The 14,353-nt window shown below is 45.7% G+C and overlaps 1 protein-coding gene across 6 annotated transcripts in view; it reads left to right on the forward strand.

The window, feature by feature from the left end:
- The window catches only part of LOC135371085 (caspase-3-like), a 174,297-nt gene that overhangs the window by 33,017 nt on the left and 126,927 nt on the right, over positions 1-14,353 (forward strand). For 5 of the 6 annotated variants that reach the window (XM_064605084.1, XM_064605085.1, XM_064605086.1 and 2 more), the window contains exon 2: positions 2,475-2,534. In XM_064605084.1, the coding sequence (XP_064461154.1) occupies positions 2,475-2,534 (60 nt within the window). Of the gene's footprint in view, positions 1-2,472; positions 2,535-14,353 lie in introns of all 6 variants that reach the window. The other variant, XM_064605082.1, reaches the window with a different exon arrangement.

Below are 14,353 nucleotides of genomic sequence, written 5' to 3' on the forward strand. Positions count from 1 at the left end.
AGACTGTTGAACGAAGCCTGGGTTCCGAAGCCGTAACGGGACGCTGTATAACTTCCATCGACTGTGACTCAGGACTCACGTCGAGCGCGTGATGCTTGGAGAGGTCCGCCGACACACACTGCTGAATGACGGTGTCCAAGTTCATAGCTGGGTCTCGAAGTAGTCTTTCGCGAAGAGCATTGTCGCTAATGCCGAACAACAACAACATAGATGAATGGATGATGATGATGTGGGATGTTTCCCTGCGTTGAGTGCAGGACCCTACCCCATTCCAAAGAGGTTCATATGAGAGGATGACGAGGGAAGGAAATCCCTACAGTTCGTGAAGGAGGCCGGTGGCCCTCAGAAAGGAAAGAAAAGCGCCAAGTGCACGGCACTGATGTCCAGGGTTACTCCATGGGCCGAGAACTTTGCAGATGTTGGATGGCCTCTATATCGAGCATTTCAAGTTGACATTTAAAGGCCCGTCGCTCGCATACGTACTGGCTGTAGTCTTCTAAAATGTGTCGGATTGCTGCCGGGACACCACAAGTTGTACACAGCGCCGTGTTGCTGTGGCCCAGCCTATACCGGAGTGCAGGGATGAATGCGACGCTAAGTCGTAAACGACGTACGAGAGATGTAAAGAGGCGAGGGAAACCGCCTGGCATTTCAAATAATAGTGTTGGGTCAACAGCATACAGAAGCGACCACCGGGTGATGTCATGACACCATTCCTGATAGGCCCAAGGCGAAGTCAATGCGGACAAGAGGGAGCCTCTATCCCCATTCGAAAGTATGATGGGGACTGCTAATGCCGAGAATAAGACGATCTTTGACATTTCCTTGGTAGGCGTCTCCGAAGTTGCAAGCGTCCGCTCGGGGTTTAACACGAACCAAAAACTGGTTTCTGCAGGCGGTTGACGTAAATTATGGAACACAAACGAGGCGTGCATTACATTTTCGAACTTCTTAAAGTGCTCGTTGAAGGTGCTCAAAATCTGGGCTAGCGTCCTGCTCTGACCATCCTTTAGCGGAGGGAACTTCAACGTTTGATAGAGTTGGGTGACCTCTTTTCCGCCCACATGAAGAACGAACGCAATGCGAGTTTTGTCTGACTCTACGTCGTACTTGCACGCCTTTTCGTAGATTTCGTATCTGAGCCTCCAGTCGGGCCATGCTTGACAAGGTGTTGACGTCGCTTCAAATGGTGGAATTTGCTGGAAAAATGAAGCCATTTGGAATTACCAGGAATTGGCGCAGGTGATAGGACGTTCTGACACCATGTTATAACTCTGAAGGCTCGGATACAAGCAGATTGAACACGTTTATTCCCAGATCATGGTGCGTTACACACGAGAGCGACGGGCTCGTGCCATCATACTTTTTCAAGTGCATGAGAGAAAGACAACACGTCTCACGTCTGGGAGCCCGTATCCAAGACAAAAGAAGTAGAGGGCCCCACTGCACAACTGTACAACACATAGTATCCATAGTTATATAGTTGCCTAGTGTGTATATATTGCCTGTGTTTTGCGTGGCGTATATGGTCCTTTAGTGTAGCCATCAAATAAGTGTATTTTGAGAACCGCTTGTGTATTAGGTTCATAATAAATTGTCCCTTAAAGGGACTATGAAATTCCCCGAACCCCCATACTTTTTTTCGCTGGAAACTGTTCTTCCCGCCGAGAAACTGATATGCCACAAATTTTTCCGGACGAAATCCTTCCACTCTGCGAGGAGCGCGCGGATATGCCCAGTAAACCAGATATGTCCAAAGGATATCCTGCGGATATACTGTATCTGACGTTCCAGTCCCTCAGGGATATCTGGAAACGTTCCGTTTACAAACGTGAGATATCCAGGGGATCAGGGTTTCTTCCTCATTTTGCGATCCTGAGGAAGTCCCAAAAATATCCATTCTCGATTTTTGGGTCGGAATAGGACCTCCACTGTTCCTCCAGTGGACCTCTAGTTTTTTATGTTGAAAGCAATATTCCATGCCAATGTGATCATTGTCCGCTCGCGTATGACAAAACGACGGCAAGCCGATGTTAGATATCATCCCCTCCTCCTTTCGTTTGAAGAGTGCAGTCTCAAGCCGCAGAACGTCCTGAAAGTCGAGTGCAACGCGGTGGACCGGTATATGGAAGGCCTTATTGAACAGACTTTAGTAAAGAACATTGATAAGACACATACCGTCTACCACCATTGCACTCGACTTTCAGTGCATTGTGCTATATGGGGTGATGCGCCTAATTTGGGTTTCGGACAGGTGGCGGCGATCCTGCCGTTGACCATGGTTTTACTTCTGGATTCTAGCGCTTCACTGTGTGTGTCTCTCTCTCGCTATATACGTCGTAATTACCAGCGTTTTTTGTTGTTTTGATTCCGCGCCAACAGGCCCAAAATGCCGTCTATATTCGGCACCATGCATGGCACCATGTATTACTAAATTAGCCTCTACGTCGCTCATGTTTCTTTTTCTTTTACAGATACAACACACACAAGTTACGTTTTATCGTGCACCTGAGCAGGTCCGAGTCTGGAGCAAGGTAGGTTTGCGAAGCGAGCGGAATATTGTATCGAGGTATTTTCTCCAGCTTGCTGCAGTACTACGCAGGGCGCACAACATAGATAATTGGTTTATGACGTCAGTTGTGAAAACCTGTTCTGTGTCTAGCTCACATTTTGGAGAAGTTTGTGGCAAGGGTGGAGATATAGTCTATGAAAGAAATATACAAAGGGGTACCTGCTCGTACCCAGTAAACCACTAACGTCTAATGGACCTCCAGAGGATGGTACACCGTGGATATTTTGGATGTCTAGTAGACATCCGGATATGTCCAGCTAACGTAGAATGGATGTACTATGGATCGTCGGAAGCTCATTCATAACTGAATAAATGGATGTCCTCTGGATGTAACAGTTGGACATTTGTCACATCTAATGGACGTGCTTGTGAGGCATTGAGACGTCTAATATACGTCCCATCGATGTTCCTATCGGATTAACATACGACAATATATAGACCGGATTGCAAATCTACTTTTTCAGCTATTTTGTATGCATGAACAGCGCAAATGCCGTAGCCGTGGCCGTACCCCACCCGACACGACTTGGGCATTTCTCAGTTTCTATTGGCGTACTGGATGGAACATATACTAAAATACCAATAGTTGCGGCATGTTTGCTAAGTGTAGTGGGAAACGAAAACGTTTGTAACGGTGACGAGGATGTGTTTCTGCAATTAATATGTACGTCTGCAATGAGTCAAACTGCCCGCTAACATTTCTGATATTCCTTCGTGACAAATATTGTGCTTGTAATTCAGGCTATATGGCAAACGCTTTTAATGAATACCTAGTCCATTCATCTGATCAGTATCGCTGTGCACACGACATTCATTTGGCTTGTGAGAATTTAACTGAGGTCAGGGCTAACTGACTGTTCCTCTCTCCAACTGTTGAGGTAGAAGTTTACCATAGTTTTATGGTGCTTATAAGAACAGTAAAGTGTTGGATGTCTAGGACATGCAAACCGATTAAACCTTTAAACCGATAATGGGCATTATCACACATTGTCTAGTGCATATCTTCAATCTTTGTTTGCTAACAGGATCCTTTCCTGAGGGCATGCAGTGCGCCAGGGTCCTCATGGTACATAAAAGTGGTGACGCGACCTTCCGTTCTAATTACCGACCAATATCAGTATTACCTGTCTTTTCCAAGGGTTTTGAACATATAATACACAAGAGGCTCGTGGCTTATGCTTTGAAAACTAGCTTGCTCTCTGAACGCCAATTCGGCTTTCGGAAGAATAGCTCCATGAACTCGCTGTCTTAACGCAGAAAGAAATCATCCTGAAAAACATTGAGAATAAGCTACTAAACCTTAGGCGTGTTAATTGACTTTAGCAAGGCCTTCGACTCGATTTCCAACGCTGTACTTCTGCAAAAACTCGCTGGTTACGGTGTTCGCGGTATCGCACTCTCGTTGTTCGCTTCCTATCTGTGTTGTCGTCATCAGAACGTCGTTGCTGATGGCTATTCCTCCAGCATTAGCAAAATTCGAAGTGGTGTGCCGCAAGGAAGTCTTCTGGGGCCACTCCTTTTTTTTTCGATTTACATAAATGATATTGTCTCTATAACTAAGGAGGCTGACTTTATCATTTACGTTGATGACGCCAAGCCTTCTTTTTTCCGGCTCCCACACTGACACACTAATTGCAGTCGATAACCATGTACTTCAGAAAATCAAGTCATGGGCCGATGTAAATCGCTGGAGAATTAATGCCATGAGAATTAAGAACATGTCTCAGTTGTTGACTCAAGGACAGACATCTGCAAGATATGGATAACAAGAGGGCTAAATGGTTAGGAGACATAGGAAGATGAGTACACAATCTTCATCTCATAGAGTCAACAATACAACGAGAATTAATGCCAATAAGACCAAAGCCATTTTCTTTTCCGCTAAAAATAAACCTGTGACATCCACAGTTAATCTATTGCTCAGTAACTCAGTCATCAGCATTGTTGATAGCGTTAGAATTCTTGGAGTGACCTTTACCTCGAACCTTTCTTGGACGTTGCACATAGGTCATGTACACACCAATGCATCTCGTGCTTTTTGCTTTTTATTCAAATATCGCAGTTATATGTCAAGGGCAACTGTCATGATGCTTTACTATGCACTCATCCATGCACACTTCAATTACTGCCTTTTGGTACGGGGTACCACAACAAGTACGAGTCTGGATAGGTTATTTAGTCTGCGAAAAAGATTCGTACGAATTCTGGACCGCCTCCCTTATTGCCACGCAACAACTGGTCGTTTCAAAAGGAACGGTTTGGTTCCCATACAATATCTGTATAAGTACAGACTTCTCTGTTATTATAAACTGGCTGTAAAGAAATCACTGGTTGGTGTCTTGTCAATGTTCGATCTCACAGAGCTTTCACGTCACTACTCTTCCCGCGCTCATCAGCAGTGGAACATTCCCCGTTGTAGGACGAATTACGGGGAACAGCGGGTCAGTCATCGCTTGCCCCAGTTATTAAATGAATGCCCTTTCAATCCTTTAAATGTGTCTCGTACATGCATTCGTGATTTCTGTAGTTAATTGTTTTGGCCAGTAATTATCAATGACCAATAGCAGGGGTAAAGGTGTCAAGAATACGCTTTTTTGTTTTTTGATGTGTACTTTTGTGTGATGTAGAACTAACTTTATTTTGGTTTCTGTAGCTATGTTGATGTTTTATACTGTGATGCGCGTTTCCTTCGAATGTTGCAGTGTATCACCATTGCCAATTGTATGTCGCTGTGAGTCCCTCAAGTCACTACAGTGACTTTTTTTCACAGCTTCCACCACAATCTTTCTTTGTGGAAATAAATTCACATTACATTACCTCGTTACTTTAAAAAAGAAGCATCGATATTGGTATTTTGATACTTTTTTACTTAAGTAACGAGTGCCGATATCGCGATACCATATTTCTGTAACGGGTACAACACTGCATAATAGCAGACGACGAAACCCGCGCTTCTCTCATGCCGTTGTCATGGTAATTGTGACTTGCAGAAGCACCTTTGGTTGAGTCGTCCCCTTTGCTCTCGAAATGGGACTCGGAGATGTATCTTCGCGAGCGGAGAATGTAGTCCGTGCATTGACTGAGGGGTCTCCTACGGTGTGGCGCATAATTGGATACGTGGAAGCTAAGTCACGTGTTTTCTTTCCGCGAGTATTTAATGCGGTTTTTAAATAAACACGCACTCTTCCTCCATGAACGTCGTCAGCGACATCACCTTTTGAAATATGATCAGTGTGCAACGGGGAGTGTAATGGAAACGCGCGTCATGTATTTTTGGTCGGATATGTTATGCGACAGCGCGCGCCTTCTGATTTTGTGATAGTGGGTGCGCTTGTGGAAGATCCAACGGCAAAAAAGATGCATCGGGAAAGAACATCCAACGGGGTCACGTGACAGGTGGGAAAAATTCCAAAGGGAAAAAGATCCAAACGAGAAAGAAGATCCACGCGGCAAAAAGATTCATAGGGAAAGAAGATCCACTTAGGGATCTTTTTCCTGAAATCTTGTGGGTGGGGTTGACCTGCGACTTTAAACTTGTCTTCTTGGAATGTGCGTTTTTCGCCTGAGTACCATACCTGGGTAGTAATCTCATTACTGTAATTAATTATTTTTCCTGGTAATTTGTAATGTAATGCGTTACTTTTTACTTCTGTAATTTGTAATGTATTTTTAATTACATTTGAGCAGTAATTTGAACGACATTACCCATTACTTTTTTCAAACGAATCGAGTGTGTTCTGTGTTTACACTTTGCAAAGAGTTGGGGACAGGCGAGTTAAACGAATTCCAACGCTCAGGCTATGAACGGTGACGAACTCAGTCGGCACGAGGAACTTCAGTTCCCTTCGACCGAGCCAGTTGGCTTAGTGAGACCACGCGCAACCAAAGGTTCTTCAGGTCAACGGATTGTAGCCTCTGAGAATCATTGTTTGCGGGCCCCATTTTCCAGACAATCTTCCTGTTGTAGTAATACTTTGTGTCACCTTCGTCTCTACATTGTGGAACGATTTTTGCGCAGTACACGATTTTTAACGGCATCCGCACATGCTCGGTCAATGAGGAAGTAAACGGAAGTTGCGTGCGTTCTTGTTTTCTTCCGGCCTCCCGCGCGGAGAGCATTGACGGCGTCGTTGGCTGGAAGGTACGTTCCAGTGACGCTCACATTTTTCAGCCGGCGAATTTATGATGGAAATAAAATGTCATTGCTGCCTACATTATGGAGCGTTGCGTTAAAATGACCTTTTGTGTTGACATTGGCGTAAAATTTGGGAGTGCCGGTAAGTAAAGTGTATGATATTGACTGTCACAGTGTCAAAGTTGAAGGCTAAACATTGTTCACAAGAAAATACTGCGCTATCGCCACGGCGAGTGAACACAAAGCCTGCGTTTCTTGCGTCTGCGATGCTGATTTCGCAAAAGCTCACATGTATAAGAAAGGGAACGTTCACTACAGTTAGTAGCTCGACTTCGCCGTCGTTCGCCTTCTTGTCATGCTTCCTCTATGAAGAGTCGCGGGCGGAGGCAGGCCGTATAGCTGGAGCCAGGTCCCCCAAGGTCACCATTTTCCCATGTATTCGTTCCTATCCCGATGCGTGCAATGCCGGAGGCCGCCCTTAGATACCCCATTGTTACCAGACGTTGGCTTGCGTTCGGTTGTAGCGCGCTAAAGAGCCAGTTGAAGCACAATCCAAGCCAGGCCAAGTCACCGAAGGAGAAATGGACGACTGCGCCTGCGGCGCCTGGTACGACAGGTACGCTATGTGATGCACGCAGCCGTGCACTAGATCCTTCCGATCGCTCAACACGTTTAAAAACGGGACCAAAAAGTGAAACACGACACGGAAAGTTGTTATACGCGTTTTATTTGGACATATAAAGACTAGATTCATTCGCAGAAACAACAAAAACATTTTGCCGCTAAACTTAGCGCGCTGAAGTGATCCGGAACGGCAACAGTGGGGTATCTAGTGGCGGCCTTCTTCGTTGCACGCTTTTCCGAGGTGAGTATGGGGGACCTGGCTGGAGCGGCATGCATACGCGTCCGCTTGCGGCAGGCGGTGGCGCACATCTCTACCGCATGGGGGTACGCGGCCGCCAACGCAGGTCGCGGCATACTCTGCCACCTTCACCAATTTAATTCGGTTATTTAATAACCGTGACGTGTTACGTCGGGGAAGTTCGCAGTATTCCATTTTCAACAAAGCGCTATCGAATGGTACTACACGTTATGATAGGGCACGGTGTGATAGGGGTAGGGGGTACGAGACCATCCCTTTATGGTTTTAAAGAGTCGTCGCTCCCCAGACTAAGTGACAGTACGTGAAATAGGGGTGAATAAGTGATTTTCTTTGCAGGGTAAAATGTTTCTGTACCAACCAAATATGCCAATTACTAGGGCATTTTGTTAGTAATATAATTCACACGTCCCGTAACGCTCTGTCAGTAAACCATACACCCAGCTATTTTACCTTGTCAAAAACGAATGTCAAGTTAGTCTCTAAAGTAACATTGTCTGTGTATTCTACCGTTCTGGGTGTGGGGTGAAATATAACCGCCTTGTCTTTCCTGCGTTATTCTTGAACTAGTTTTCCGTAGACCAGTTGTAAAAATTTGATAGAAGGAGAGTCATTTCGCTGATTACTTCTGTTATGGTCCTGTCAAAACAGGGCTAGTATCATCAGCATATGTCATATGTAATGAATTTGATGGAGTCAGCATATAACAGGGAGAAGATATTATTAATGTTAAGGTGAAAAGGAGCGGTCTTAGAACACTGCCTAGGGTTATACCCGATTACGCCTGATATGTACCTCCCGATTCCAATCGCAAAAAACAGGGCTTAACCCGATATTTTCCAGAAAAGAACTGCTGCACCAGAAGGATTTGAAGTCATCACAACTAACACACAACTTTGGAAACTGTGTTGTCAATACATAAATATGCTCGTACAAACTGTCAAAACAGATACCTTGCTGCCTCTTAGATCCATGGACTACCGGGGCGTTGTATGTATAAGTGCAAGGGTGCAGGTGAGCTGGTACACTGTAAAAACGACGATAGAAACCTGAGACACGGAACGTGTCAACCCAGAGCGACACAGAACGTGTCCTGTTGCTTTCTCTTCCGTGTCTCAGGTTTTTATCGTCGTTGTCTGCATGCCGAATAAACTGAAGGCTTACGCCTCATTCTATCCGATTCAGACAGAATTAGGCTGAATCACGCTCATTTCAACCCGACTGCACCTGAATTATTGAAACAAAATATGACCCGATATCTACCCGATTGTGCTAAAAAATGAAACCCGAAAAAATGAGGCCCTAGTTATGCGGTGAACACTTTCGGAATGACCATGGATTATGAGCAACGCTTGACGATTCTTCAGATAAGTGTGCATTACTCTGATGCCATATTTTTGGAAGTTTTTGAAGGAGGATGCCGTGATTTAATAGGTCGAACGCCTTAGAATAATCTAGACAAACCCTGAAAAAGCTGCCACTACGGGGCTCCACCCCCACCCCCTTCCTTCCTTTCTTTCTTTCTTTTTATTTCACCATATTACAATTGACAATTCCAAAACTGTGTGGTCCCTTAGCGACCTACGTTTCCATTTTTTTTCTTTCTATTTCTATTCTATTCTATGGTAGTGATGGTCCACTAAATTCGTACATAGTGTAGTAAAGGCAGTCGGGCAGATGTTCGCAGGAATTAGTTGCAACCGTATAATAAAAATAGAGTAATGCAGTAACGCCCCAGAAGCCACAAGAACAATCCAATCAGTTGATGCCCAGCGCAGCTGCTAGGTTTTCTGTAGGTTCCCTACAAAATCCGTGCTCCCAAAAATAGCCCTTCGGACTTGGCGAAACTGAATGATTCAGAAGTGGGAGGAACCGAAGCAGCACAATGCACTGAAAGTCGAGTGCAATGGGGGAGGAGGGTAGGTGGAACACTGTTAAAACAGAACTTCACCACATAGCACGCTCCTAGCCAACCATGATTCTGAATGATATCATTCTGTGTATTGATTTGTTCAAAACAGGGGGGAGGCGCCTATCTGGGACAAAATAATCTGTCCCAGATAGGCGCCTCCTCCCATTTTCAACAAATCAATGCACAGAATGATATCATTCAGAATCATGGTTGGCTAGGAGCGTGCTATGTGGTGAAGTTCTGTTTTAACAGTGAAGGACTTCAACAGACCAGCGAAACTGAAGAACATCGATAAGCCACATGCCGATCTCATCGATAAGACACATAGCCATTCCACTCGACCTTCGGTACATCGTGCTGCAATGTTTTCCGGGTTATCGTATTTCCTAGAAGGAAGCGAGCACAGGTCGGCATTTTGGCTCACGATCACTCACAGGCTGCGTTCCAATACTCAGCGCAGGATAAGCTGTCTGAGTGGACAGATAGGTAGACGCCTTATCGGCGGAGATTTGGGACAAACTTGCGGACTTGGCGCCGCTATCGCCATCTGTCATGGCCCGTAGGAACTTTAATTCCGCATTTGGTTTAAACGCCGCGTAATTCACTTATAAACGCTCAAATAATTAAATAATTCAACTCGATTGTCGATGCATTCTTCCTGCGTATCGTTATATTGCAGAACGCAGTGATCAGCGAAAATGCCGTCACGGCTCGTTGCTGTTACGGCGTAGTATTCCAATAAATGCGCGATTCTTGTATCACAAGACCTAAGAGTATCGATGTCGTCGACAAGCGTATTAATTTTCACGGCTGCTGTCAGCGACGACCACTCAGACGCATAGCTAGTCTGCATCGATGCAGGCTAGGCGAAAGACGCCTGGATAGCGGTCGAGGCGGGAATTGGAACAAGCCTTAACATGGCGGCACTTCCGGTTAGAGCGCTAGGCAGTCGACTAACCGGGCTTGTTGCGCTGGGCCAGGTGGCGCAGCGAACCTTGTGTGTCAGCGCCGCTAGTGGCGACCTTTTCAACACACGGCCGCTCCCTAGCTGACGACACTCAGTCTACGCTGGCTAACTTAATGTGGCGTTGTCGTTTATCATCTGTTTTCCGGATAGACAAAAAGTCAAAAGGATCGACAAATTCTTTCTAAAAAAGTCGCTGAAACATGTGTACAATGCGCGGCACGATGTACATATGCAGAACGCGTGTATGTCGCGAATGACGCTGTTTGTTAGGGTGTTTAGTGTGCTTCTCTGGTGCACTGGGGGTGCACCAGTAAAAGTATAAATTTCATTCTGAGAAAAATCAGGCTTAACAAGAACATGGCAAAGATTAATTCTCAGGGTGCTCGTCGAATTCAATGGGGATTTAACAAAACGCTCGCCGTTATAATTGAAAATAGTTGAACAATATTAACGGGACATCTAAAAGAAACACAAACTGTTTTGTGGTTCAACACCCAAATAGTTGCTCTTTCCTGGTACCTCTGAGCGAACTTCTCCACTATTTAGATTTGGAATCTGTTGTATTTTCCAACTGTTTAATTGATATTACATCAGAGTACATAGGAGCATAGTTTCCATTACGGGAGTCTGTGTGCGACTGACGCGTTGAGCGCGTGTTACACTGTGTTGCGCAATATCCCACAGTTGCCAGGGGCGATCGTTTATCTGCCGATATCAGCCGAACACGACATCTCCTCCCCGCCAAATTCTTTAGTCCAATCCCACAATCAGCCTTTCCGGAGGTCTTCTTTTTCGTTGGGGACGGGGCGTCTTTGCGACTTGTGCATTCCCATTTTCTAGATCAGGGACTGCTGTATTCGGAGCGAGCACATTCTCAGGAGTCGTGTGCAACTCGCTCGGAGGAGTATCTTCTGCTTCTGGTTGGTGTGGTCGATCCGCTACCATGGGCTCTGGAGCAACAGAGTAATTTGAAGTTGGTCTGCGGTTTTCTTCTCGAGCGTTTTGGCGTTCGCAGGCACCCGGTTTCAGCTGGTCGATGTGCCGGCGCCAGATTTTGTCACCAACCTTTACTTCATAGGACAATGGTCCGTGGCGTCTGAGGACAAGACCAGTGGTCCACTTATCGGTTCCTCTGTAGTCACGAACAGAAACATGTTGTCCCGGTTCAAAGTAACGTTCTCTTCCATGGTTCCGCTCGAACAATTTATCTTGCTTGTCTCGTATACTGTCTTGAACACTTGTCCTGATAAGTGACAGGCGGGTGCGAATTTCGCGTCCCAGGAAGAGTTTTGATGTAGTTTCCCCAGTAGTTGTGTGGGGGCAAGTGCGATATGCAATAAGGAACTTTGCGAGATTCTCGTGGATACTCCCTTCCCCCTGCATAGATTTCAGGCTTGATTTGAGTGTCTGGACAAAACGCTCAGCAAGTCCATTGGTTGCTGGGTGGTATGGTGCTGTCAAGGAATGTTGAATTCCATTGTTCCTCATGAACTCCATGAACACGCTTGGTGTGAACTGTGGTCCATTGTCAGTGACGATACGTTCGGGTATGCCGTTTCTGGCAAAGATCGTCCGTAGGACATCTACAGTGTAAGAAGCAGTAGTAGAGCTCATGATGATTACTTCAGGCCATTTGGAGAAGGCGTCCACAACTACTAGGAACATTTTATCTTGGAATGGCCCGGCGAAGTCCAAATGGACTCGTTTCCATGGTCGAATTTCCCACGGATGATACGGAGCCTTAGGTGGCTCATTTTGGTTCTTCAGACAACCTTCGCAATTCTTTGCAACAGCTTCGATGTCACGATCGATGTTTGGCCACCATACGTAGAATCGTGCCAAAGCTTTCATTTTAACGATTCCCATGTGACCACGGTGAAGCTCGTCAAGAATTGACCGTACGAGTTTCGCGGGAATGACGGTGCGAGTGCCCCATGTTAGAACTCCTTGTTGCACAGATAGTTCATCTTTGCGTCGGATGTAAGGCACAAGATCTTCGTCCGAGTTAGAACTGTCCCAGCCATTCATGACATTCCAATATATCTTGGACAGAATAACATCTCGTCGGGTTGCGTCTCGCAGTGTTGAATGAGTAACAGGAAGTTGCTCAAATTGGCTTAAATGGTAAAGCTCAGCTTCATCTGGGCCCTCCGGTGGGACATCCGGTAGAGGTAACCGTGACAAACTGTCAGCATTGCCGTTGTCTTCTGACCTCTTATACACTATGTCGTAGTCCATGCCGGAGAGAAAGAGAGCATTGCGTTGGAGACGTGCTGCTTGCATTGCAGGTATACCCTTCATTGGCGAGAAGATTTGCGTCAACGGTTGATGGTCCGTTATAAGTCTGAAATGTCGGCCATATAAATAAGCGTAGAACTTCTGTACTCCCCAGACAATGGCTAGGGCCTCTTTGTCAATTTGTGAGTAGTTCTTTTCTGCCGTTTTGAGGGTTCTCGAGGAAAATGCGATTGGCCTTTCCGTCCCATCAGGCATTTCGTGAGAGAGAACTACGCCGAGACCATGTGGTCCGGCATCACAAGCGAGACGGAGTGGTAGCTGCGGATTGTAGTGGACAAGGACTGTGTCAGACGCAATTATTTTTTTAGCTTTTTGGAAGGCTACTTTACAGTCTTTTGTCCATTTCCACTTTGCAGATTTTTCCAAAAGTGCGTGCAAAGGTCGCAAAAGGTTTGCGCTGTCCGGAATAAATTTTCCGTAGTAATTGATTAGCCCAAGAAAGGAACGCAGCTGGCTGACGTTTTATGGTGCTGGAGCTTCAAGTACAGCACGGATCTTGTCTTGGGTCTTGTGTAAACCTTCGCTGCTGATCTTGTATCCGCAGTACACAATGCTGTCCTGGAAGAAGGAGCACTTCTGCAGGTTTGCTTTTAGACCAAACGATTCCAGGCGCTTGAGGACTTCCGAAAGATTTTCGAGATGATCCTCTTCAGTAGTACCACTCACTGATATGTCGTCTTGCGTTGCATGTGTCATAGGAACACCCTGTAGAACTTGTTCGATGGTGCGTTGCCAGATCGCAGGTGCGGGAGCAATACCAAACACCATCCTGTTATACCGGAAGAGTCCCTTTTCTGTATTGATAGTTAGCAAATGCTTGGACTTCTCATCCACTTCCATTTGAAGGAATGCTTGCCGGAAGTCAATTTTTGTATATTCCTGACCACCAGATAACTTCGCGAAAATGTCCTCAACCAGTGGTAGAGGATACTGATCCACGACTAAGTGTTGATTGATGGTGCTCTTGAAATCTCCACATATCCTGACTGTCCCATTGGGCTTGACTACAGGAACTATGGGAGTAGCCCATTCACTGACATTGACTTTGGTCAGAATACCTTCCGATTCTAGTCGGTCCAATTCGGCAACGACTTTTTCCTTGAGTGCGTATGGAACTTGACGAGCACGAAGGAACTTGGGCTGAACATTTTCCTTCAGGTTTAAGGTTGCCTTGATTCCATTCAACTTCCCGATGGAGTCTTCAAATACGACCTTGTGAGTTTCTAGAATCGGGTTCAGCTTATTTTTTACTTCTTCTTGAGAAGCTTTCGTTGCAGTCGACGTCTTGAAGATTCCATTTGTTTCTTCAAGCAACTTGAATTCTTGAATCCACTCTCGGCCAAACAGTGCTGGTCCTGGGGTTCTTGCAACATAGAGTTGGAGCCTTGAACATTTCTCTCGAAATTTTACTTGAACCGTGGCTACGCCATCAGGTAAGAAGCATTCACTTGTCACAGTTCGAAATTTCATGGAGGTAGGTTCCAGTGGAATGTGGCTGAAATGCTTCGAGTAGACAACTTGGGGTACAATAGTATACTTTGACCCTGTGTCCATTTCCATTGGAATTACATGGCCCTCAATTTCTGGTT

Source organism: Ornithodoros turicata, chromosome 10, assembly GCF_037126465.1.
Source record: "Ornithodoros turicata isolate Travis chromosome 10, ASM3712646v1, whole genome shotgun sequence".
NCBI classification, from domain to species: Eukaryota; Metazoa; Arthropoda; class Arachnida; order Ixodida; family Argasidae; genus Ornithodoros; species Ornithodoros turicata.